The following is a 23,183-nucleotide window of genomic DNA, read 5'->3' on the forward strand; positions in this document are numbered from 1 at the left end:
TTCGAGTGTAACAATAAGAAGAGTTGGCAGTATTCAAACCACACTGACAATTTATTCAGGAAGTTATAAAGTGGCTCCTATTAAGAATGATATAACTGAGAGAAGAAGATGGGTGGGGAAGCAAATACAACTAACCAGGAAGAACAGGGTCTTTCATGGGAAACTTTGCTTCTCAAATGACATACAGGTCTCTACAATATGTATTAAGTAAGCACTACTTTAGTTTATTTGGAGAGAATCTAAGCAATATTAAAGGGTTGTGAAGCAGAGTACATTTATTTCCTACTACTAAATTGCATCTGACCTAGTTAAGTGAAAATTAATTTGTTCTGTTACTTGAGTCATGGAATAAGGAGGACGGGTCATACTGTTCCAGAAGTGGCCCCACTCTGGCAAATAACCTAAGTTAAATGTGTCCCTATAGGTTATGGTATTTTATTTTAATTCCATATACTTGAAGCTAGAAATTTTTATTACAACATAGATTTTTTTTAGCCAAAAGATTACACTAAAGAATACATAAAATAATGTTTAAAATGCAGAAATCCATAATAAAAGAAATGCATATTAAAGCTACATGGAAATGCCATTTCTCACCTTAAAGACTGGCAAAAGTCTAAAAGTTTGACCCTACTCATACACTGCTAGTGGGAATTTAAAATAATACAACCCCTATGAAAGGAATCTGGTAATATCTGCCAAAGTTACAGTTGCATTTATCCTTTGATTTAGCAATCTCATTTCTGGGACTCTATCCTACAGATATAACTGAATACATACAAAATGACAAACGCACAAGATTACTCATTGTTTCATTGTTTGAAATAACAAAAGATTAGAAAAAATCCAAGTGCCCATCATGAAGGGACTGATGAAATAAACTATGATACAGCCACACGATAAAACACTATGCAGAACTAAAAAGAGAATGAGAAAGATTGCATGCACTGATGTGAGAAGAACCCCAAGAAACATAGCTAAATTTTAAACAGCAAGGCACAGAATAGTGCATATAGGCTATCTTAGTTATCCAGTGCTGCTATAACAGAAATGCCATAAGTGGATGGCTTTAACAAATAGAAATTTATTCTTTCACAGTTTAGGAGGCTAGAAGTCCAAATTCAGGGTTCCAGCTCCAGGAGAAGCCTTTTTCTGGGTCAACTCTAGGGAAAGGTCCCTGTCATCAATCTTCCCTTGGTCTAGGAGCTTCTCAGCACAGGGACCCTGGGACTAAAGGATGTGTTTTGCTCCTGGCTCTTTTGTGGTAGTAATGAGGTCCCTCTCCTGCCTATTCACTTATTTCTTTTATATCTCAAAACAGATTGACTCAAGATACAACCTAATCCTGTAGATTGTGTCCTGCCTCGTTAACATAACTGCCTCATTAACATCATAGAAGTTAGGATTTACAACACACAGGAAAATTACATCAGATCACAAAAGGGAGGACGACCACACAATACTGGGAATCACTGCCTAGCCAAGTTGACACATATTTTTTGGGGACATTATTCAACCCATGGCATAGGGTGCTAGCTTTCGTGGCAAGAAATAAGAGAATATATTCAAGTTGCTTGCATCTGCATGAAGAAAACTAGAAAATAAATGACAAACTAATGCAACTGTATCTATTAGAGGTGAGCAAAGTAAGATGGATAAAGACAGGATAGAAATGAGATATCTCCACATACCCCTTTTTATATTGTTTTCATTTTTTGAAATAATTATTATTAATGTCATGAGAAAAAGTAATTAAATTGGGAGGTATAACCACTATTCAATTTCAAAAATTGAGGAGTCCTGGCAGATGCTATTTTTACTATAATTTCAGATCTAATTGCTCAGTGGTTTAACCACCCACCCCCACCGTTTAGAAAGCAAGATTCTAAAGCACATTTAAGAAAACCCACTCACCTATTCAACTACTTCCTAACAGTCAAGCTGTTCTCTACTCTTCCATAAATATGTCATGTTCACGCCCACATCCAAGTCTCTGCTCATATTTTCCTCTCTATCTGAGATTCTCCCCCTCTGCCTTTCAGCTGCTGCAAGTGTAACTCATCCATCAAAGTTTGGCTCAGATTCACCTCGTCCAAAAGCTGCCTTTTACCACCAATTCTCAAGGATTGTTATATTTTCTAACTTCACTTTTTTTTTTTTTAAACTCGTACAACATCATGCAGGACTTGATTATACAGTTTTGTATTATTCTCTATTTTGAAAATTTACCTTGTCTCACCAACTAGACTAAATTCTTTGAAGGTAGGGACTGCTCCTAAAATACTCTTGTAGCATCCACAGTGTCTGGTACAGCTCTCCGTATACTCTCTCCCTTAGCCATCTTATCTTACCCCAAACTTATCTCAGATTTTATACTATCGCTTCTATTTGGGATAACATTCAAATCTACACTTGTAGCCCTGACTTCTGGACTCCATCTTCCATCACTCCTTCCTTCACTCACTGTGTTCCAATCACATTGGTCTTCTTTCTATTCTGTGGATACATTAAGCTTTTCCCCATCTTAGGGTCTTTGTACTTCCTGAAATCTTACGTCCAGATCTTTACCAAGACAGATCTTTCTCATCAGTCATGCCTTTGCTCAAATGTCACTTTCCCTGACCCTCTTCCTAATGTAGCCCCCTTCCCCTTAATTACTCTATCCTATACTCTGCTTTATTATCTTATTATTATTATCATTTTCTTATAACTATCTGAGATCATCTTATGTATTTGCTTACTTTGCTACTGTTTGTTTCCTACACTGGATTGTAAAGTCTATGAGAGGACCTTGTCAGTCTTATTCACCACAATAATCCTAGCACCTAAATTAGTGTCCATGGCACCTGGTAGATACTCAGCAAATACGTTTAATGGATTTATTGAAAGACTGAATAATGGAAAAGTCTAATAGTTAATATTTTGTAAGTATTTGCTATTAAACAAACAAACCCGTTGCCATTAAGTCAGCTCTGACTCATAGCGACCCTACAGGACAGAGTAGAACTGCCCCGTAGGGTCTCCAAGGAGTGCCTGGTGGATTCAAACTGCCGATCTTTTGGTTAGCAGCCAAGTTCTCAACCACTGTGCCACCAGGTTTCCATTTGTTATTTGCTTCATCAAATTCTATGCCAGTCATTAATTTCTGTTTGATGGCAGAAATATGTGTACCTGCCAGATGGGTTCAGAAAGCTCCCAAAGCATAAATCTCAACAAGACACCTATAAGCCTGTATGAACAAACTCCCAAAGCTGTGTAGTTCCAAATACAAATACTAGGCTTCCAGTTAAACACGGCATATTGAGCACCTACGTTTATCTTTACTTACTTCTTGAAATGATCCCTAAAATGAGAATAAAGGAATTTTTCCAAGGCATAAAACTATAAAGATGAAAAGAATAGGAGAGGAGATAACAGCAGATGTGAGACCTCAAAATTTTTTTGTAAAATGGAAGGCCGGTTGAGGAGGAAGGAGAGCTGAGAAATCTGAGAACCAAATGCTTACTTGGGGATGTCAGTGAGAGGAGTGGCCAGTCTGCGCAGAACCCCCAGGAAGGTTCGGGTTTTGGAGACACACAGTTGCTAACGACGGGGGAGAAGACTCTGAGCTTATAACAGGGGAAATGGTTAAAAGTTTGGAAAATGAGACTTTAGACCTCTCACGTCAGGTCGTGTCCCCTCTTCTGAGCAGTCAGGGGATGTCCCAGGATGAAGGCTGAGTTGCAGGCGGAGCGAGCAACCGCTCCACCTCAGAACAGGAGGAAGTATGGTTTAACAGGGGATTTCTCCAGGGGAAAACGAGTGGACCTGGTTGATTCCCTGAGGTGTCTAACTGTGTGGAACGGGATATCCAGGAGAAGTTTAACAAATTTATTGGAGAATTAAGACAAACTTCAAATTTGTATTAGGACCACAAAACTAAGCACATGAAAAAACAAGACAGTGATTAACACCAGAGAGGAAAAAGTTGTAGGAGAAAACATATTCATTTTACCCTACTAGGCTCGGCAATGAACAATATGTGGCACAGTGGTTAAGAACTCGGCTGTTAACCAAAAGGTCAGCCACTCAACCTCTCCTTGGGAACATTTTGGGGTAGGTCTACTTTGTTTTATAGGGTCGCTATGAGTCGGAATCAAGTCAACAGCACCTAACAACAACAATAGGCTCAGCAGTGAACAATATTTGTGTAGTAGTAATAAGTTTGTTGTTGTTGGTAGGTGCCGTTGAGTCGATTTTGACTCATAGTGACCTCAGGTGACAAGAGTAGAACTGCCCCATGGGGTTTTCTAGGCTATAATCTTTACGGAAGCAGATCGCCAGGTCTTTCACGAAGCCGTTGGCTGGATTTGAACCACCAACTTTTGGGTTAGCAGCCGAGCACTTAACCGTTGTGCCACCAGATCTCCTTAGTAATAAGGTAAACATTAAATATTCTTTTAAGCAACAAGTGTGATATGATTACATTGAGAGGTTGAAGGAAGGGAAAATGGGGGTGCTGAATTAGCATACCCTGTTGCTGTCGAGTCAATTCTGACTCACAGCAACTCTATAGGACAGAATAGAACTGCCACATAGGGTTTTTCGGTTAGCAGCCATAGGTCTTAACCACTATGCCACGAGGGCTCCTGGTTTAGTCGTGTCATGGATTGAATTGTGTCCCCCAAAAGTATGTGCATCAATTTGGCTAGGCCATGATTCCCAGTATTGTATGATTGTCCACCATTTTGTCATCCGACGTAGTTTTCCTATGTTTGTAAATTCTATCTATACGATGTTAATGAGGTAGGATAGGCAGCAGTTATTTTAATGAAGCAGGACTCAATCTATAAGATTGGATTGTGTCTTGAGCATCTCTCTTTTGAGATATAAAAGACAGAAGTGAGCAGAGAGACAGGCAGACCTCATACCACCAAGAAACAAGAGCCAGGAGAAGAGCGCATCCTCTGGACTGGGGTCCCTGTGCTGAGAAGCTCCTAGTTCAGAGGAAGACTGATGACAAGGACCTTCCTCCAGAGCCAACAGAGAAAGCCTTCCCCTAGAACTAATGCCTTGAATTGGACTTCCAGCCTCCTGGACTGTGAGAGAATAAACTTCTGTTTGTTAAAGCCATCCACTTGTGGTATTTCTGTTATAGCAGCACTAGATGACTAAGACAGTGTGGGTGCTAAAGCCCTATCTTCCAGAACAGGAAGTTAATAGAAAACAGCTAACATCAACATACCCAGAAAAAGTAGTATCAACATGTTACAGAGGTTTTCAAAATGCAGTTCACTTTCCAAGAACACAGAACTATTTTCATATAATACTAAGATATTATTTGTCTTTTCAATGTGTTGACAATTACACTGATGGTGCAAAAGTTATGCTGGGTAAAATTACTGGCGTTTTAATAGCACGAATCAAGACACCAACACAAAACTGACTAGTGGCCATTGTGTTCTTCACCACCACACTCACAGTTCAAAAAATGCCAGTTCCACTTAAGAATGCCCTCATTGAAGCAGTGAAAATCATTAATTTTATTAAGTCTCAACCTGGAGTCCTCGTCTTTGAATTATTCTGCGTGGGGAAATGCGAAGTAGCATAAAGTATTTCAGCTGCATCCATATGTACTTGTGTGATTGTTTCAGTTGGGAGTTAAACTAGCAGCTTAGTTCATGATGTTTTAACTTGTAAGAACGACTGCTGAACAAACTCTGGTTATTCAGTCTTGGGTATTCAGCATTTTGTCAAAAATGAAGGAACGAAGCCTGTCACTTCCAGTAAAAATAACTGACGGTATTTATTGCCGATGAAAAAGTTTGAGCTTTCAAAGGAAAATTAGAATTTTGGAAAACTTACTTTTCCTCACAGTGGATTTAGGGCTTCCCAAGACTTAAAGACTTTTTGACAAAATCAGTGATGACATTAAGAAATGTGATTTTTGACATTATGTAATAAAATGTGTCACTATTTGGAAGCTCTTCATTACTCATTTTCAAAATGACCAATGTGTGATGCTATCCACTCAAAGTTCAAGACAGACCAATGAATTTTAATATAACAGAGTACTAAAATTCATTGATACGGTTTCAGATTTCATATTGCAACTAACCTTTAAGCAACTACTGCTAGTTGAATTTTAATGTGGTATTTAATCAAACAAAACAGCCTCCTATTTCCAACTACATATTTGTGTGAGGCTGGATTTTTTTTTTCATTTACTTCAACCCAAACAACATATTGCAACAAACTGAATGCAGGGGATATGAGAATCCATCTGTCTTCTATTAAGCCAAATATTATTAAAGAGATTTGAAAAAATGTAAAGCAATGCTACTTGTCTTACTAATTTTGGAAATTAGTTTCGGAAATAATTGTTTTGGAAGATATTGTCATTGTTCATAAAATTATTTATTAATGTTAACATATTTATTATTATTTATAAATAAATAATGATTATTTTAAAATTCTCAGATTAAAATTTCTAATTTAATTTAATTCTTGATAAAGTTTCTTATGTCTAAATATTTATAGATATAACTCAGATATAAAAACTCTTGGGTTCTCGATAATTTTTAAGACGGTAAAGGGGTCCTGGAAACAAAAAGTTTTAGGATAGTAGGCATATTTAGTTAGAAATCTAGAAGGAAATACGTAAGAATTTGTCTCTAGAAATAAAAAGAATTGAGGAAAATAAAAGAATTGAATGTGGTCTGTTAATACTTGACTTTTTAAAAGTAAGAGCTGTATTCATTTGATAAAATAAATATAAATAGCTATTTTTAAGTGAATAAACCTTCCCTTACACAAAAAAAGTATTATCCCAATTCTTTCGATAACGTTTCTCATCCTTACCATTACCAAAATGAGAGTGGAAACATCTATGAGCAATTGGATAGCCAGAAGGAGATAAGTGGAATGATTCAAATGCCCAAACTCTCTGTCAGGAGCATTTCTGTCCTTACTCAGATGGCCAGGTTGGCTTCAGCCAGGCCCAAAGAACAATCAGTAACCGCCGCTCTGGCTTTAGCACCATGACCCACTCAGAAATAACACATGGCCCAGGCTGCCTTATGAAACGGTATTAGCGTTTACCCAGCTACCCCGAAGACTTTCCTCAAACGTCTGCCCATGTAAGGGAATGCTTTCATAGAAATGCCCTGACCAGCTATGTGCTTTTAGAATGCCAAATCCTCATGACACTTACAGAATGGCAGTGGATGCCAGATGTGATTCATGGCCCAACAGAAATGAGTCAACTATCTGGGGGAATAGGGCACCTCAAATGATAAAGAAGGACCCACCTTTACACACTGGGAGAGCTTACCAGATCTGCTAATTTGGTTAGCTACAAAGCCCACTGAAGGAAGACACAGAAGAGACGTATTTTTCAGATTTAACTGGACTCTTTGGCTGCATATCACCATTCTGCTATTAGGTTACTATTTCATGTGAAATATGGCTTGGGTAAATATTATGACTCATTGTTTTAGCACATTAGCAACTTCTAGGTGTAATTTGGATGTGTTATTCTGACTCACCAATTATGATGATGCTCGTTAAAAGAATGATTACTCAGAGTCTCTCTTTAACCCTGCCCCAGCCCTTCCAATGTTCTTAACCTACCTCCTCTTACTTCCTCTTCCAATACCCTATTATTTTCCTTCATGTAACCTACATATCATTTACAATTATATATTTATTTGTTTAATGTCTCTCTCACCAGACAATAAGCACTACGACAGCAGGGCTTATCACATTTGTTTTGTTTACTTGTTTATCTAGCACCTAGCACAGTGTACCATACATCATAGCTGCTCAAAAAAATATCTGTTGAATGAAGGAATTCAAATTAGGATCATTGTAGCCTCAAGTATTTTTCTTCACATTTACAGAAAAAAAAAAAAACTCTCGCCACCGAGTTGATTCCAGCTCATAGCAACCCTATAGGACAGGGTAGAGCTGCCCCCGTGGGGTTTCAAAAGAGTAGCTGGTGGAGTCAAACTGCCAACCTCTTGGTTAGCAGCCAAGCTCCTAACCAGTGTGCCACCAGGGGTCCATGTACAGAAAGGCAACACGTTAATGAAAAAGCAAGAAGGCTTAGGGGCTAGAAAAGAACTTTCTTGAATTGTCTTTAACAAGCTTCGTTAAACAATGTCTTGATTTCTTAACTGAAGAGTGTAAACCCTGAAACACATAATGTATTTACTTAATGACATTGTCAACTTTCTCCATGCATGAGAGTAACTCTTCAGAAACAGAGTTATATTGGAGTATATTCCAAACCCAAACCAAACCCAGCGCCGTCGAGTCGATTCCGATTCATAGCGACCCTATAGGACAGAATAGAACTGCCCCATAGAGTTTCCAAGGAGCGCCTGGCGGATTTGAACTGCCAACCCTTTGGTTTGCAGCCGTAGCACTCAACCACTATGCCACCAGGGTTTCCGGAGTATATTGGGCAGTAAGATAATAGACATTTTATAACAGCACTCATAGTTATGCTGGATTTGTGACTGACTCCTAAGTAGGGTCCCTGTGAGTCGGAATCGACTTGACGGCAGTGGGTTTTGGCTAAGTAAAAAAAATTTAGTTTTCAGGTCCAATGGCTATATTCCACTCATGGCAGTGTAGGGGTATAAGTGGGAACAATATGTTTACACTTTAAGCTTTAGAAAATTTATTGGATTCTTCCAGGTGTAAATTTCTTGATAATTTAAAAAAAGCATAAATACAGTTGGCTAATATCAAGACCACCCCTTTACCACATAGCCAGTTTTAGAACAAAAGAGAAGATGAATAAATGTGAAGATGAAAACAATTAGTAAAATAATTTTTGAAAAGACTAATACAGTATGAAACAATTTTGGTCAGGGCTGACCAGGAGTTTTTATTGTCTTCTTCTAGAATTTCCATTTTTTCTTTTTCTTATAGTTGTTGTTGTTAGGTGCCTCAAGTCAATTTTGACTCCTAGCAACCCAATGTGACAGAGTAGAACTGTTCCATAGGGTTTTCTAGGCTGTAATCTTTATGGAAGTAGACAGAGGTCTTTCTCCCATGCAGTTGCTTGGTGGGTTTGAACTGCCAAACTTTCCGTTAGCAGCCAAGTGCTCCTTTTTTTTATAGTACTTATTACCAAACTGGAGCCCTGGTGGCACAGTGTTTAAGAACTTGGCTGCTTAATCAAAAGTTTGGCAGTTCAAATCTACCAGCTTCCCCTTGGGAACCCTATGGGGCAGTTCTACCATGTCCTATAGGGTCATTATGAGTTGGACTCGATGGCAATGGGTTTAGTTTAGTTTTTGGTATTACCAAATTAGTACAAAATTACTTGTCCATTAAGTTAATTGTTCATTGTCTGTTTTCTCCCACCTCATCTACAATGTAATATGGCAGAAAACTTTCCTTACTGCTGAGTTCCAACCCCCTGGAATAGTGCCTCATGCATTGTGGGTGCAGGATGAGTTGTTATTGGGTAAGTGAATGAATGAATGATTGAATTTTTTAGTTTTTTTTTAGTTGTTGTTGACAATGCAATGTACGTAAATCTTTCCAACATTACATATTTTAAGGTATAATTTATTTTCTTCCTTCAGTTTGCCATACTAATCTTTTTTCCAGAATAAATTCTTCTATTTGTTCAATTTGGAACATTTTTCATGGCGTTGACTTTCCTTTACGGTTTGAAAATCTTACTGTTTTTATGGATGTTGACTCAGATTACAGGAGGCTATTTCTGGCAATTGTCAGGGAGGGGAAAATATGATTGTAGGCTAGACTGTATACTATGTACCAGTAGCTCCCCACTCCCCCTGGATATTGCTAGCTTTCTGGGACATTGCCCTGTCTCTCCAGCACACATTTGCTGCTCTGGCTTCTGTGTCAATAGCTGCGCTTGTTGTGCATCCCGAACAGGTGAAGGAGGAAGCATAGACCTACACAGCCGCCCTGAATGTAGTTCCCAGATTACATTTACCCCAGATAATCACCCTGATTGTCCCTGGGCCCCCTCCTACTTATTGCATCTTTTGCCTCTGAGCCTGGAGCACGCCCAGAGGGTTCCTAGCTGCATAGCAGTCCTCTCTGGAATAAAGCTTGGGTTTTGGATTTCCTTGCCAATCAGATTCCATCTGCTTAGGGGCAGATTAACCATGAAGCTAATGAAGCTTCAGGTTTCCTCCCTTGCATGGCCCCTTTCCAAAGCCCTGTACCTTTCAAAATTTTGTATTCTTTATTTTAAAGATGGCCTCCCCCCCCCCCAAATTGTACACGCCGCAGGACCCACAAAACTTGGATCTATCTCCTACATATGATTTCTATCTTTGGGGAACTTCTAAAAATTTCAGGTCTACAGATGACATTCTATGTTGTTTTTCAGTTAGATTTCAGAGTGTTGGGAGGGAAGGTAGTAGGCCCAGGTGCTCAGTCTACCATCTTGATATGATGTTCTTATTCACTGTTAAATCACCTCTAGTCTGGTTTCTGCACACATCGCCCTCTCAACACTGCTCTTCCTGAGGTCACCAATGGTCTCCATGTTATTAAATCAAATGACATTTTTCATCTTCCAAAAAACCCAAACCCGTTGCCATCAAGCCAACTCTGACTCATGGCAACCCCATGTCTTACAGAGTAGAACTGAGATCTATCTCTAGGAGGTTCTTTTTGGCTGTAATTTTTATGGAAGCAGATCTCCAGGCCTTTCTTCTATGGTACTGTTGACCTCTAATTAGCATTCAATGTAGCTGACTATTCTTTCTTGAAGCAACTCTTCTTTTTTACAATGGTCCTCATTTTCCACCTATTACCATTTGGATGCACCTTCCCAGTCTTCTTTGGGGGGTTTTCCTCATATACCCAAACTTAAAATGTTGGAATTCCTTAGCAACATGGTCTGGAAAGGAATGATACTCAAAATAATTAACAACTGAGTCAGAATGGATACTACAACCAATCAGAGAGATATAAACCACAAACAGCATCCAGGACTATACCAGTTGTACTAACTAAATATCACCCTTGGGTCTTCTTGTGCCCAATTCTCTTCTCGTAAAAGTATGAAAAAATTACAGGCCAATTTCATACTTGAACAAAAATGCAAAAATTCTAAACAAAATATTAGCAAGGCAAACCCAGCAAGAAATAAAAAGATAATAGGTTGTGACTAAGTTGTGTTTATCCCAAGAATAAAAGGTTGTCTTAACAATATAAAATCAATATAATTCTTCATATTAACAGAGTAATAGGGGAAAAAAATCATATGATTATCTCAGTAGATGCAGAAAAAATGTTTGATGAAATTCAGCATATGTTCATGATTTTTAAAAATCTTAACCTTCTGTATGTAGTAAAGAAACTGACAACAAACATCCTTCTTAAGGCTCAAAAATGGAAAGCATTCCCTTTAAGACCAGAAATAAGACTAGAGTGCTGACTGTCACCACTTCTATTCAAGATTGTACTGGAGGGCTTAGCTAGCTCAACAAATCAAGAAAATGAAATACAAGATCCAAGATTAGAATAGAAGAGTGCCCCAAAAATCTATAGATAAATGCTCATGAATTTAGCAAGGTTATTAGTTTGAAAACAAATATACAGAAGTCAAATACACCTCCATATGTGTAACAGAGAATATAATTTTTTAAAAAGGTACCATTTATAATAGTACAAAAATGAGGTACTAATGAATAAATCTAAGAAAAAATTTGCAAGACCCATAGAAAAAAATTATGAATCTTTTTTGAAATACATACAAGAATACCTAAATAAATGGAGAAGTATATCAGGCCCCTGAATATGAAGCCTCAATATTTTAAAGATGTTAAATTCTTCCCAAACTGATACAGGTTAATGCAATTCCAAAAATCTTAATAGATTTTTAAAGCTTTTATGGACTTTGACAAGATGATTCCAAAATTTATATTGTAGGGAAAAAGGCCAAGAATAGTAAAAAAAAAAATCCTTAAAATGAAAAATTTGGAAATAGAGAACTATGAAAAATCTGTTGTAACGAGATAAATAAACCACAGGAAAAGAATCGAAAACTCAGAACTAGATACATACAAGGAATTTTGATTTATGATGAAGGTGACCTTATAGGTCAGTGGAGAAAAGAAGTACTTTTCAATAAATGATTCTGGAACAATTGGTTATCCAAGCTAAAATAAATTGAAATGGGTTTCCAGTCTCATGCCATACACAAAAGTCAACTTTAAGTGGATTAAAACTTAAATGAAAGAAAAAAAAATTATAAAACTTTTAGAAGACAACGTGAGACTATATTACTTTTAGGCCAGAAAGAATTTCTTAAACACAAACCATAAAGAGAAAATTAACACATTTTACACTAAAACTAAGGATATCTAATCATCAAAAGGCACCAAGGAGAAAATAAAAAGACCAATCAAGGGAGAGGATGTTTTCATAACACATCTGGCATATGATTATCATCCAGGATATTTTTTAAAATCCTACCAATCAATAAGGAAAAAAACAAACAAATCAGCAGAAAAATGAGCAAAAGATATAAAACAGCCCCTTCATAGAAAAGGTCCTCCACAGAAAATGGTCAATAAACGTATGAAAAAGTCCTCAACCTCATTAGTAATTATGGAAATGACAACTAAAACCACAATGAGATAGCACTCATACCCAGCAGATTGGCAAAAACGAAAAAGTCTGGTAATATCAGCATAGGGCAATGATGTAGAACAACCAGAACTTTTATACAATGTTGGTGGAAATGTAAACTGAAACAATTCCTTCAGAAAACAATTTGGTATTATATAGTTGAAGCTGTACATACTCTGCCAGCAATTTCATGTCTAGACACACTCATGTACCAAGAAAAACTTGTGCACCAGGAGAATATATTACAATGTTTATCATTACATTGTTCATATTAGGAAAAAAAAAAAAACTTGGAAACCACCCAAATGTACGTCCATAATATAACAGTCTGGTTATACAGTAAAATACTATATAGCAATGAAAATGAGTGAATTAAGAGTTTCATGCAACAACATGGATATAATTTTTAAGGGAAAAATTCACGTAGCAGAAGTATATATATGTTAAGGTTTCATTAATAGAAAAATTTAAAACATGTAAAACTTACCAATATTATTTTCTAAAAACTTGTCTATTATGGAAACTTTCAAACATAAAAAAGTAGTAAGATCAGTATAATGAATCCCCATGCACACATCACTCACCCTCAACAAATTATCCACAAATGGCAAATGCGTTTCTTTTATAGTCCTCACTTCTCCCCACTTTGGGTTATTTTCATACAAATTCAGTATTTTATGTCATTCACCTTTTTTTTTTTTTTTTTACCTATAAATACTTCTCTGTACCAATATTGTTTAGGGACATAAGCAAGTTTTAAAGCTATAAAGAAAAAAATATAAAGAGAAAACACAAGATTTTGGATAGTGATTAGCTCTGAGGGGAGAGGAAGAAACAGGATCAGGAAGATACCAGACTTCAAATGTAATGGGCACATGGATATTTGTGCTACTGTGTTGTTGTTGTTAGGTGCCGTTGAGTTAGTTCTGACTCATACTGACCCCTTGTACAACAGAATGAAACACTGTCTGGTCCTGTGCTGTTCTCACAATCATTGTGCTTGAGCCCATTGTTGTGGCCATACCATATACATATTTTCCAAATATTCTTTAGTATCTATTCAAAATGTACTTTATAAAACATGGTCCTGTTGCCGTCGAGTGGATTCTGACTCATAGCGAGTCTATAGGACAGACTAGAACTGCCCCACAGGGTTTCTAAGGAGTGCCTGGTGGATTGAAAGGCTGACCTTTTGGTTAGCGGCCATAGCTCTTAACCACTACGCCACCACGGTTTCCAGAAAACATGGTAAATGTACTTAATTTCACTGAATTGTACACTTAAAAATGGTTAAAATGGCAAGCTTTTTGTTATATACATTTTACCACAATAAAAAAAATTTTTAATGCATGGATAAAATCGTAAGAGGAAATCATCAAAAAGGTGGAATTGAGATAAGGGATGTGATCAAATAACAGATGATTGTAATTGCCTCTGTTTTTTTTTTTTTTTGGTATTTTCACAAAACAATATAAACACTAGGTTATAATCAGAAAAACTAGTAATAAAGAAAATGAATATACTTCCAAAGAAGAATATTGTTAGTTTGTCTTAATTCCTACGTATCAAAGAACTATTTTGCAAATGTCCATTCATTAGAAGAGTCATCAGTATCGGCATTAAAAATGACTTTATCGAGGGCTTTTCACTAAGCTTGCATTTTCCATGGCAATCACAAATATTAAAAAAAAAAACAAAACTTCTCAGTTATCCTGAAGTTCTATATCCACAGCATAAAATATCTGAATGCACTACTAGTTTTTATTTTTAACAGTTGTATCTCATGATTTTAATTTACTCTGCATCCTAAGGTCTTATTCAAATTCTAAAGTTAAAATACAGGTATGAGTTTTGAAGGAAAAAAAAAAGGAGAAACAATTCAGATTCAGTCTGGCAATCCTTGGTCCACTTTGGGAGAGGGTATGAAGAGCCTGAGAGATTGATTGGACAAGGTTGGTAGTAAGGTTTGTAGGCAAGTGAGAGGGACTTCTCTTGAACCCTTTGAAGAGCTTGACCTTTATCCTCTGGAGTTTCTGTGGGGTTTGGAAGCTTATACCTAACTTTTGACTCAAAAACTTTAAAGGTGAAAGGGTGTTTAGTGTTGCCCAAGAAGGAAAGAACAAGGATAAAAAACTTCAGTGTGAGTAGTCCCACATCTCCAGAGTTTGCAAAAGTAAACTTGGGGGTTTTCCCATAGGCCAAGGGGTTGTGGTTTTCTGTTTCAAATCAGAGAAATTAGCCTGGCTTGTCATCTCCAAAGAGACACCACCTCAGAGGAATACCTTCCAGGGTGAGGTGACTCCAACAGAGAGTCGTCCAGAATATACTGTTGGAGTAAGGTCTGAGGAGCAAGTGTTAAAACGTTAGCAGGAGATTGCAACACTCGGGCCAAGGAATGCGAGCAGTGGGAGGTCCTGGGGAGTGGGAGGAGGGTTCTCTGAAGAAACTGAAAAAGTATTTAGCACAGAAACAAACAGCAGTTTGTGAAAACACAAATTGCTGGGCCTCACCCCCAGACCTCCTGATTCAGTGAGTCCAAGATAATGCCAGGATATTTGCACGTCCATCAAAATCCTAGGTTTTGCTGACACTGCTGGTCCAGGGACCCACTCTGAGTACCTTGTTCTCCCAGTCCAGCCTCTGCTCCCTCTCTGGACTCACTTCAAATCATTTCCTCCTCATTCTTTATGTTCTGGTGGCATCAGTTCCCTCAATTTCTAAACTCAACAATTGTCTTGCTGCCTCAGGGGCTTTAAACTGGCAATTCTCTCAGCCAGTGCAGCTCGCTCACAGCCACTACCTATCAGTGGAGGCTGGTGTGTAGTTATGGTGCTGAACAGGTTTCAGCGGAGCTTCCAGACTAAGATCAACTGGGAAGAAAGGTCTGGGGATCCACTTTAAAAAGCCAGTCAATGAAAATCCTATAGACCACAATGATTCCATCTGCAACCAATCATGGGTATGGTGTAGGACCAGGCAGCATTTGTTCCATTGTGGATGGGGTTGCCATGAGTTGAAAGCTAACAACACCACAACAGAACACTTTTCCCTACACTCCAATTTGCCTGGCTAACTCCTACTCATTCTTTATGTCTCAGCTTAAGTATCACTTTTCAGGAAGATCTCCCCCAGCTTACTCACAAGGTTTGGTACCTTTACTGTATGTACCCTCCTTTATAGCATTGATCACAATTGTAATTACGTGATCATTTGTGGAATTTTCGTTCATTGTCTGTTTCTCTTACTAGTCTCTAAGCTCCATGAAGGCAGGCGATTTGTCTATCTTCTTCACTGCTTTAACCTAAATGCTTATAATACAGTATGTAGCATATACAAAAACAAAAAACCACCAAACCAGCAGCTGTGGAGTCCATTCTGACTCGTGGCGAGCCCATGTGTGCAGAGCGGAACCCCAGTCCACCCAGGTACTCCCTTTTTTGTTGCTGTTGTGTGCCGTCGAATGGAGTTTTGATTCGTAGCAACCTATACGGTACATAAAACCAAAAAAAAACCCAGTGCCATCGAGTCGATTCCGACTCATAGCGACCCTATAGGACAGGGTAAAACTGCCCCGTAGAGTTTCCAAGGAGCGCCTGGCGGATTTGAACTGCCGACCCTTTTGTTAGCAGCCGTAGCACTTAACCAGTATGCCACCAGCGTTTCCTTATGGTACATGGCAAGCACTTAATATTTGTTGGATGAAATAAATGAATGAATGAAAGTGTCTAAATTTTTCCAAAAGGTGGAAGAAGAAACCCTAAATAATATAATATGAAAACCCCTTTATCATTTTAGATTTCTTTATAACTATATTATTTTTCCCAGGATACTGTTGTTGTTAGTTGCCCTCAAGTTGGTTTTGACTGGTGGTGATTCCATGTGGGCAGAGTCGAACTGCTTCCTAGGGTTTTCAAGGCTGTGACCTTCTGGAAGTAGATCACCAGGGCTGTCTTCTGAGGGGCCTCTGGGTGGGTTTGAACCACCAACCTTTCAGCTTGTAGTCAGGCGCTTAACTGTCTAGAATTAGCAATAGTAAAACTTTACAGCCATAGCAGGCATTGACATCTATAAGAAGTAAATTATGTGTGCTACTTCAGGAGGTTGTGTATAAGCAAATATACCCAGTGTGATCCAGCTGTACATTCCTGGGAAAAGAATTTGGAGTCAGGATATAAAAAGGGATTATGGCCATTTGCTGTGAATTCCTTCAGACTCTTTCATCCGTGGGTAATGCATGAATGTATTTCATTTCCTAAAACAACTCCTCCAATGAAGTTATGTGCAATACTAACAAGCTTTCGAAAATGCTTGCTTCAGTGATATAGGATCCCACTCCTACTTGTAAAACAAATTCTACCCAATTAGCTTTGATGTCAACAATATGCACACAAAAATATTTCAACTTGCTAAACTAGGTTTACAAGAACACAGGTAAAATATCGGAGCACATAGGTACAATGTAAGACTTCAGTTGCCCAGTATATTTACTATGTTTTCTTGCTAAAATAATAAAAAAGATACTATTCTTTTTTTCCTAAATATCACATTGATACTATTCTTACTGGCTGTTGTGTTACCATACAGCAAACCAAAACTTCTCATTATTTTTTTGATGCATTTTTAAAGGACTCCTCTGGATTAGTATTTGTGCTTTACAAGAGTCCTGGGTCCTGTGGAGGGGCCTCAGGAGTTCAGTGGTGAGAAGCAGATAGGATTTACTCCTGTCTCCCTCCATCCCATCCCTCTTCAATCCCAGTATTAACTTTATGTTTAAACATACTCACACCACACACGTATGCATGTACTGGGCAACATGTAAGGGTTTTTGTTCTTTTCTTTTTTTGCAGGTGGGAATAAAATCAAACCAAACCGCCTGCTGTTGAGTCGATTCCAACTCATAGCAACTCTATAAAACAGAGTAGAACTGCCCCCTGCCCCATAGGGTTTCTAAGAAGTGGCTGGTGGATTTCAACTGCCAACCTTTTGGTTAGCAGCCAACCTCTTAACCATTGTACCACCAGGGCTCTGCAAGGGGGAATAGAGGGAAGTTATTGCTAAAAAAAAGAATGAAAAACCCTACTTCAGTCTATCACTGTTAGAAGTTGGTTCCACAAAGATGAGAAGGCAGGAAGGGACAGGAAAACTGGACCACTGGAAACAGGGAAGCTGGGGTGGGGAAGGGGAGAGTGTTGATACATTGTGGGATTGGCAACCAATGTCACAAAACAATTTGTGTATTAATTGTTTAATGAGAAACTAATTTGCTCTGTAAACGTTCACCTAATGCACACACACACACAAATTTAAAAAAAAAGAAAGGAAGTTGGTTCCAAGTGTTACTTGTATATATACAGTGCCTCTGTAATTAGAGAAGTATTGTGTCAGAGCTTTCAGCGTCCAGGTGACTGTTTGGAATGATTTCAGTTCTGTTCCCCTTTCATTTGACCTTCAGTCCTACACTTCCAACTGCCTATTGGATATGATCCCTCTGTTCCCTCAGACTCAGTGCATATATCCCAAATCCTCATTGATCTCTCCGTCTTTACCAGTGACTCCATCTTTCTCTCAGGTACCCAACACGAAACTTATGGAGTACCTTTTTTACCCATCCTTCCTATCTAGTTAGCCACCAAGGTCAGCTTGATATCTTTTTTTCTAAATATCTCACATTGACATCTCCTCAAATCCCCACTGTCCCACTCTAGTCCAACCAGAGTGCCTAATGCCAGGAACACCTTCCATAGTTTCCTAAGTGGCCTCAAGGCTCCATTCTTTTCTGGTCTAATCCAATCTTGCAGACTAATTGTCCTTAAATGTTCCCTTTCATCTTGTTATACTTCCATAAACCCAAACCAAACCTGTTGTCACAGAGTCAATTCCGACATGTAGCGGTCCGATAGCACAAAGTAGAATTGCCCCATAGGGTTTCCAAGGAGTGACTGGTGGATTTGAACTGCTGACCCTAAGCTCTTAACCACTGTGCCATCAGGGCCCCTACATTTCCATAATCATCTTTAAATGGTTTCCAGTTTGTTCTGAAACCGAGTGTAAACTATTCTGCTTTGCTTTCAAAAAGGCACCTCAAAATCATGTCTCCATTCTCGTTACCAGTTAGCTTGGTCTCCTCCCTGTCATGTAAAAGCTTTATTGTGCTGTTAAGTTTCATGTGCCTTCATGTAAACAAGATGAGTTGGTCCTAGCCTGAAAGGATCCATCCCTTCCGCCTACCTCTTTAATCTTATCTCTCATCTTCCCTCACCTGGAACTCCATATTCTTGACATAAACAAGACTTATGGTTTCCTGAACACATTTGCCCCTGAGCATTTGCACTCGCTTTCCCCTTCCACCCTGGGTCTGCTCATGTTAAAGCATCACTTCCTGTGTTAACTTGTGCTTTATCCTGCCCTCCAGGCAATGTAGCTCACATCTTCCTCTGGGCCACCATTACATACTATACATACTTCTGTTATAGCCCTTACTACACGACATTACAGTGTTTGTTTTACATGTCTGTCTGGTTGCTTTACTGGATTGTGAGGTATTTGAGGTCAGGGACCTATTTTTTTTGGGGGGGGGCCCTTAGTACCTAGTAGAGTCACTTTAATAACCAAATGGGTATTTGTTGAATGAATAAATGAATTTCTACTTGAGCCTTTTTGACTTTTTAAGGTTCAAATAAAATCCCCTTAAGTGTGTTGTGTGTATACCATAACTTGAGTGCTCACCTGCTTACTTTAGACTGAGTAGTAGCCATTGTGATGCTGTGATAACATCTTCCCAGTGTTATGCATTAGAGTCTTAGGGAGTGTCATCAGGCAGGTTTAGAGTAGAACGGCAGACACTGCCCTGTATTCTTCAGCTCCACCCTTTTGCCGTATATTAGGCTAACTGTCTCACTCCTGATTTAAATCTAAGTTGAATTTCTTGCTTTCCTATTCATTAGTTCATTCAACATTTCTGAGTGACTATTATGGACCAAAAGCTGTGCTTGGTGCTCAGGATAAAAAGGCAAAAACAACAGAATCAGTGCTGTCAAGAGGTTGATTGGATAAAATGATAGTAAAATGTATATGCCACGTAGAGATAATATTAATATTGCCTTATGTTGCTTTTGAAAAGCAAAATTCAATACATGAAGATGTCTTCAGACCAGAATCCCATGAATTTATATATGTATATTAAATTAATTCAGATATATAATAATTAAAAAATACTATTATTAATACAAATATTATCACTGTCCTATAACATGAATGTTATGTAAGAAGAAGATAAGACCCTACTTATATACTTAGAATAAATGTTAAATAGGGAGGCAAAGCAACTCTTGCAGGATTCTAAATATCAGTAATTCTCTATAAAAGTGATATACAACCACATTATTCACATAGTATTGCAAGGTTAACCAGCTGACTCCCACTCATGGCAGCCCCATGTGTGTCAGTGCAGAACTGTGCCTAACAGAGATTCTCAATGGCTGGCTTTTTGGAAGTAGGTTGCCAGGAGTTTCTTCCAAGGAGCCTCCAGATGGACTCAAGCCTCCAACCTTTCAGTCAGCAGCCAAGCGCATTAATCATTTGCATCACTCAGGGACATTACAACATTAAAGGCAGTGAATGTCACTCTGCAGGCTAAGGCTGGATCCAGGTTTTGTGGGGCCTGAAGCTCATACAATGTAGGAGGGCCTTTTAAGAAAATAAAATGAAGGCCTTGGAAGTGGCCTATGCAATTGAAGAGTGCTGAAGCTTAATCTTCATTAAAAAAAACCAAACCAAACCCACTGACAGCAGGTCAACTCCAACTCATAGCAAGTCTATAGGACAGAGCAGAACTGCCCCCATGGAGTTTCCAGGGAGCGCCTGGTGGGTCCAAACCATGAAGCTTTTGGTTAGCAGCCATATCTCTTAACCGCTATGCCACCAGGGTTTCCTAATCTTCATTAGCTTCTTGGAAAAGTTGGTTACAGCAGGGACACAAAAGATGAATATCTTTTCTATCTTTCAGTTAAATTAGGGAAAGACTTGGGCATTAGGAAGAATAGTGTTCATTAAACCGATATTAAAAAGTTCATAATAAATGTAATACATGAAAAACGAATCTTGAAATTGACCTTATCCACAGTCTAAGTCTATCAGATTTTATGCTATTATGTGGCTTTCTTTCAAATCCAAACAGTGCCACAAATATTCATTGAGTAAACCAAACCCACTGCTCTCGAGTTGATTCTGACTCACAGTGACCCTAGAGGACAGAGTAGAACTGCCCCATAAAGTTTCCAAGGAGCACCTGGCGGACTTGAACTGCCGACCTCTTGGTTAGCAGCCATAGCACTTAACCGCTACTCCAGCAGGATTTCCATTCATTGAGTACAGATCATAAATGCTTTCTTTTTTTAAGCTATAGGCTGTAGGCCTGTGCTATCCAAGATGGTAGCCACATGTGGTTCTTGGGTACTTGAAATGTGGCTAGTGCAACTGAGGAACTAAAGTTTTAATTATATTTAATTTTAATTAATTTAAATTTTGACACTGATACTCAATTCAGTTATTGCAAAAATTTTTTGGTATGTTTGGAGCAATTTGGGTATATTATCTACTTTTTCAACCACAAATTTTATGAAATCCAAATACAGATTGAGTATTTCGAATAAAAATTTAGCATCCAAATTGAAATGAGTTGTAAGTGTAGGATTTCGAAGACTTAGGTACTATGACAAAAAGAATGAAAACTATCTTATTAATTTTTACTTGGTTTACATGTTGAAATGATGATACTTCATTATATTGTTTAAATAAAATATATTTAAAATTAATGTCATCTAATTCTTTTTATTTACTTTTTAATGTTGCTCTTAGTCCTTCGGGGGCACAAATGGTTTAGCGCTGCACTATTAACTGAAAGTCCTGCGGTTCAAATCCATCCAGAGATGCTTTCAAAGAAAGGCTTGGAAATCTGCTTCCAAAAGGTCACAGTCTGAAAACCCTGCCGAACAGTTTTACTCTGTAACACATGGGTTACCCATGAGTTGAAATTGACTCGACAGCAACTAATAATAACTAGAAAATTTTAAAGATATTTATGGCTAGTGTTTTATTTCTGGACTGTACTGCTTTAAATTAAAACAACTGCTTTTCTCATAGGAAGTATGTAATTTTGGAATCCACATACTCAAAAGACAATACTTAGGAAGATCATGGTAGATGGAAAGCAATTACCAAGCACTACCAATTGGACATTTTTACCTTACTTGAGGTGGTGGAATTCCTACCACTATGCAATCCAACTGTACTCGGGTTCCTTCTGGAACTTCTCTGCTCCGTAACTTTTGAGTGAACCGAGGAGGTTGCCCCAGAGGTTCTTCATAGTACAAAGATGAAGGTGAAGACCCTGGGGTAATGTCTCCACCAGCTGCTTCATTGGCAGCCTGCTCAGCTTCGCGTCTCTTGGCTTCTTGCTGTTCAAGAGCATGATTCACTTCATTATCCCTTGTATCTGCAGGGATGGGGATGGGAACAGAAGATCTTTCTCGTCTGTCTGACAGATCTGAGAAACTGGAGCTGCTTTCCTGCATTGCTTTGTTTTGAGATTCCAATTTGCTCTTGTGGTTTTTGCAGGCACGAGGTCTAATCCTTTTGGAGCTATGGGCTTTGAAAAGGGAGGACAGCTCTTCAATGAAATCAGCAGCCTTATTTAAGAACACCTTTTTGGACTGAGTTTCAGAACTATATTGTGGCCTTTTTGTTTCCTGGGGGCTCTCTTTAGAGCTGGTAGAACTTTGAGAGTTATCCTGGCAGAAGTTAGGGTCAAAACTTGATTTAGGTGAGTGTTTCATCTGATCAGAAGAAAGACGTTTTCGAGCTTGAGATTCATCTGCTTTCTCCAAAGGGTCATGATTGATGGCCAGTCTCGCCAGATTGACACTTTCGTCTAATTCTTCTTGGCTCAGAAAGGCAGAAAGATCTGGAAGGTCATCTTGGCCTCCTCCTTCAGCAGCTCCAGAAGGACTGCCAAAATGAAAAGGGTTGGAGGAAGGTTCTGCTCGACTCCTCTCATTGTTTCCCTGATGTCTGGTTTCAGCTAAATAGCTCTCCCTTAGAAGCTGAGATATGGAAGTAGAAGCTTCTAGGCTGTCGTCTTGCATGCTGTCACAAAATAATAATCAGAAAAAGTCGGGATTATTTCTAGGAAATAGCAAGTCAATGTTTATTACAGCATGATGGGTTTTTAAGAGCTTAAAGCTTGAAATAAAAAATTGCCTAATTATGGTCTCAAATTTTGAAAATGAACCGGAATTTAATGAGCATTTCCTGATGCTGAAAATAAAGACATTGCTGATTACCACTTTATTAAATGCTTTAAATGCAAATTTAATTGTGAAAGCTATGGTATAACTATTAAAAAAAAAAGAAACAGAAAAAACCAAAACCGTTACCGTAGAGTCAGTTCTGACTCATAGTGACCCTAGACCCTAAATATGACCGACCTTAAACACAATTTTAATATAGAATTTTGATAATACCTGTAAAGGGCTTTTAGTTACAAAGTGCTATCATACACAAATAGCAAT

General features: G+C 38.3%; 1 protein-coding gene across 2 annotated transcripts in view; it reads right to left on the minus strand.

The window, feature by feature from the left end:
* MYPN (myopalladin) overlaps positions 1-23,183 on the minus strand; it is a 136,515-nt gene that overhangs the window by 73,249 nt on the left and 40,083 nt on the right. Inside the window, exon 4 of one of the 2 annotated variants that reach the window (XM_049855664.1) lies at positions 21,859-22,758. In XM_049855664.1, the coding sequence (XP_049711621.1) occupies positions 21,859-22,757 (899 nt within the window). In that variant the 5' untranslated portion in view covers position 22,758. Of the gene's footprint in view, positions 1-6,846; positions 6,867-21,858; positions 22,759-23,183 lie in introns of those variants that run through there. The other variant, XM_049855665.1, reaches the window with a different exon arrangement.

This window comes from Elephas maximus, chromosome 16, assembly GCF_024166365.1.
Source record: "Elephas maximus indicus isolate mEleMax1 chromosome 16, mEleMax1 primary haplotype, whole genome shotgun sequence".
Lineage (NCBI taxonomy): Eukaryota > Metazoa > Chordata > Mammalia > Proboscidea > Elephantidae > Elephas > Elephas maximus.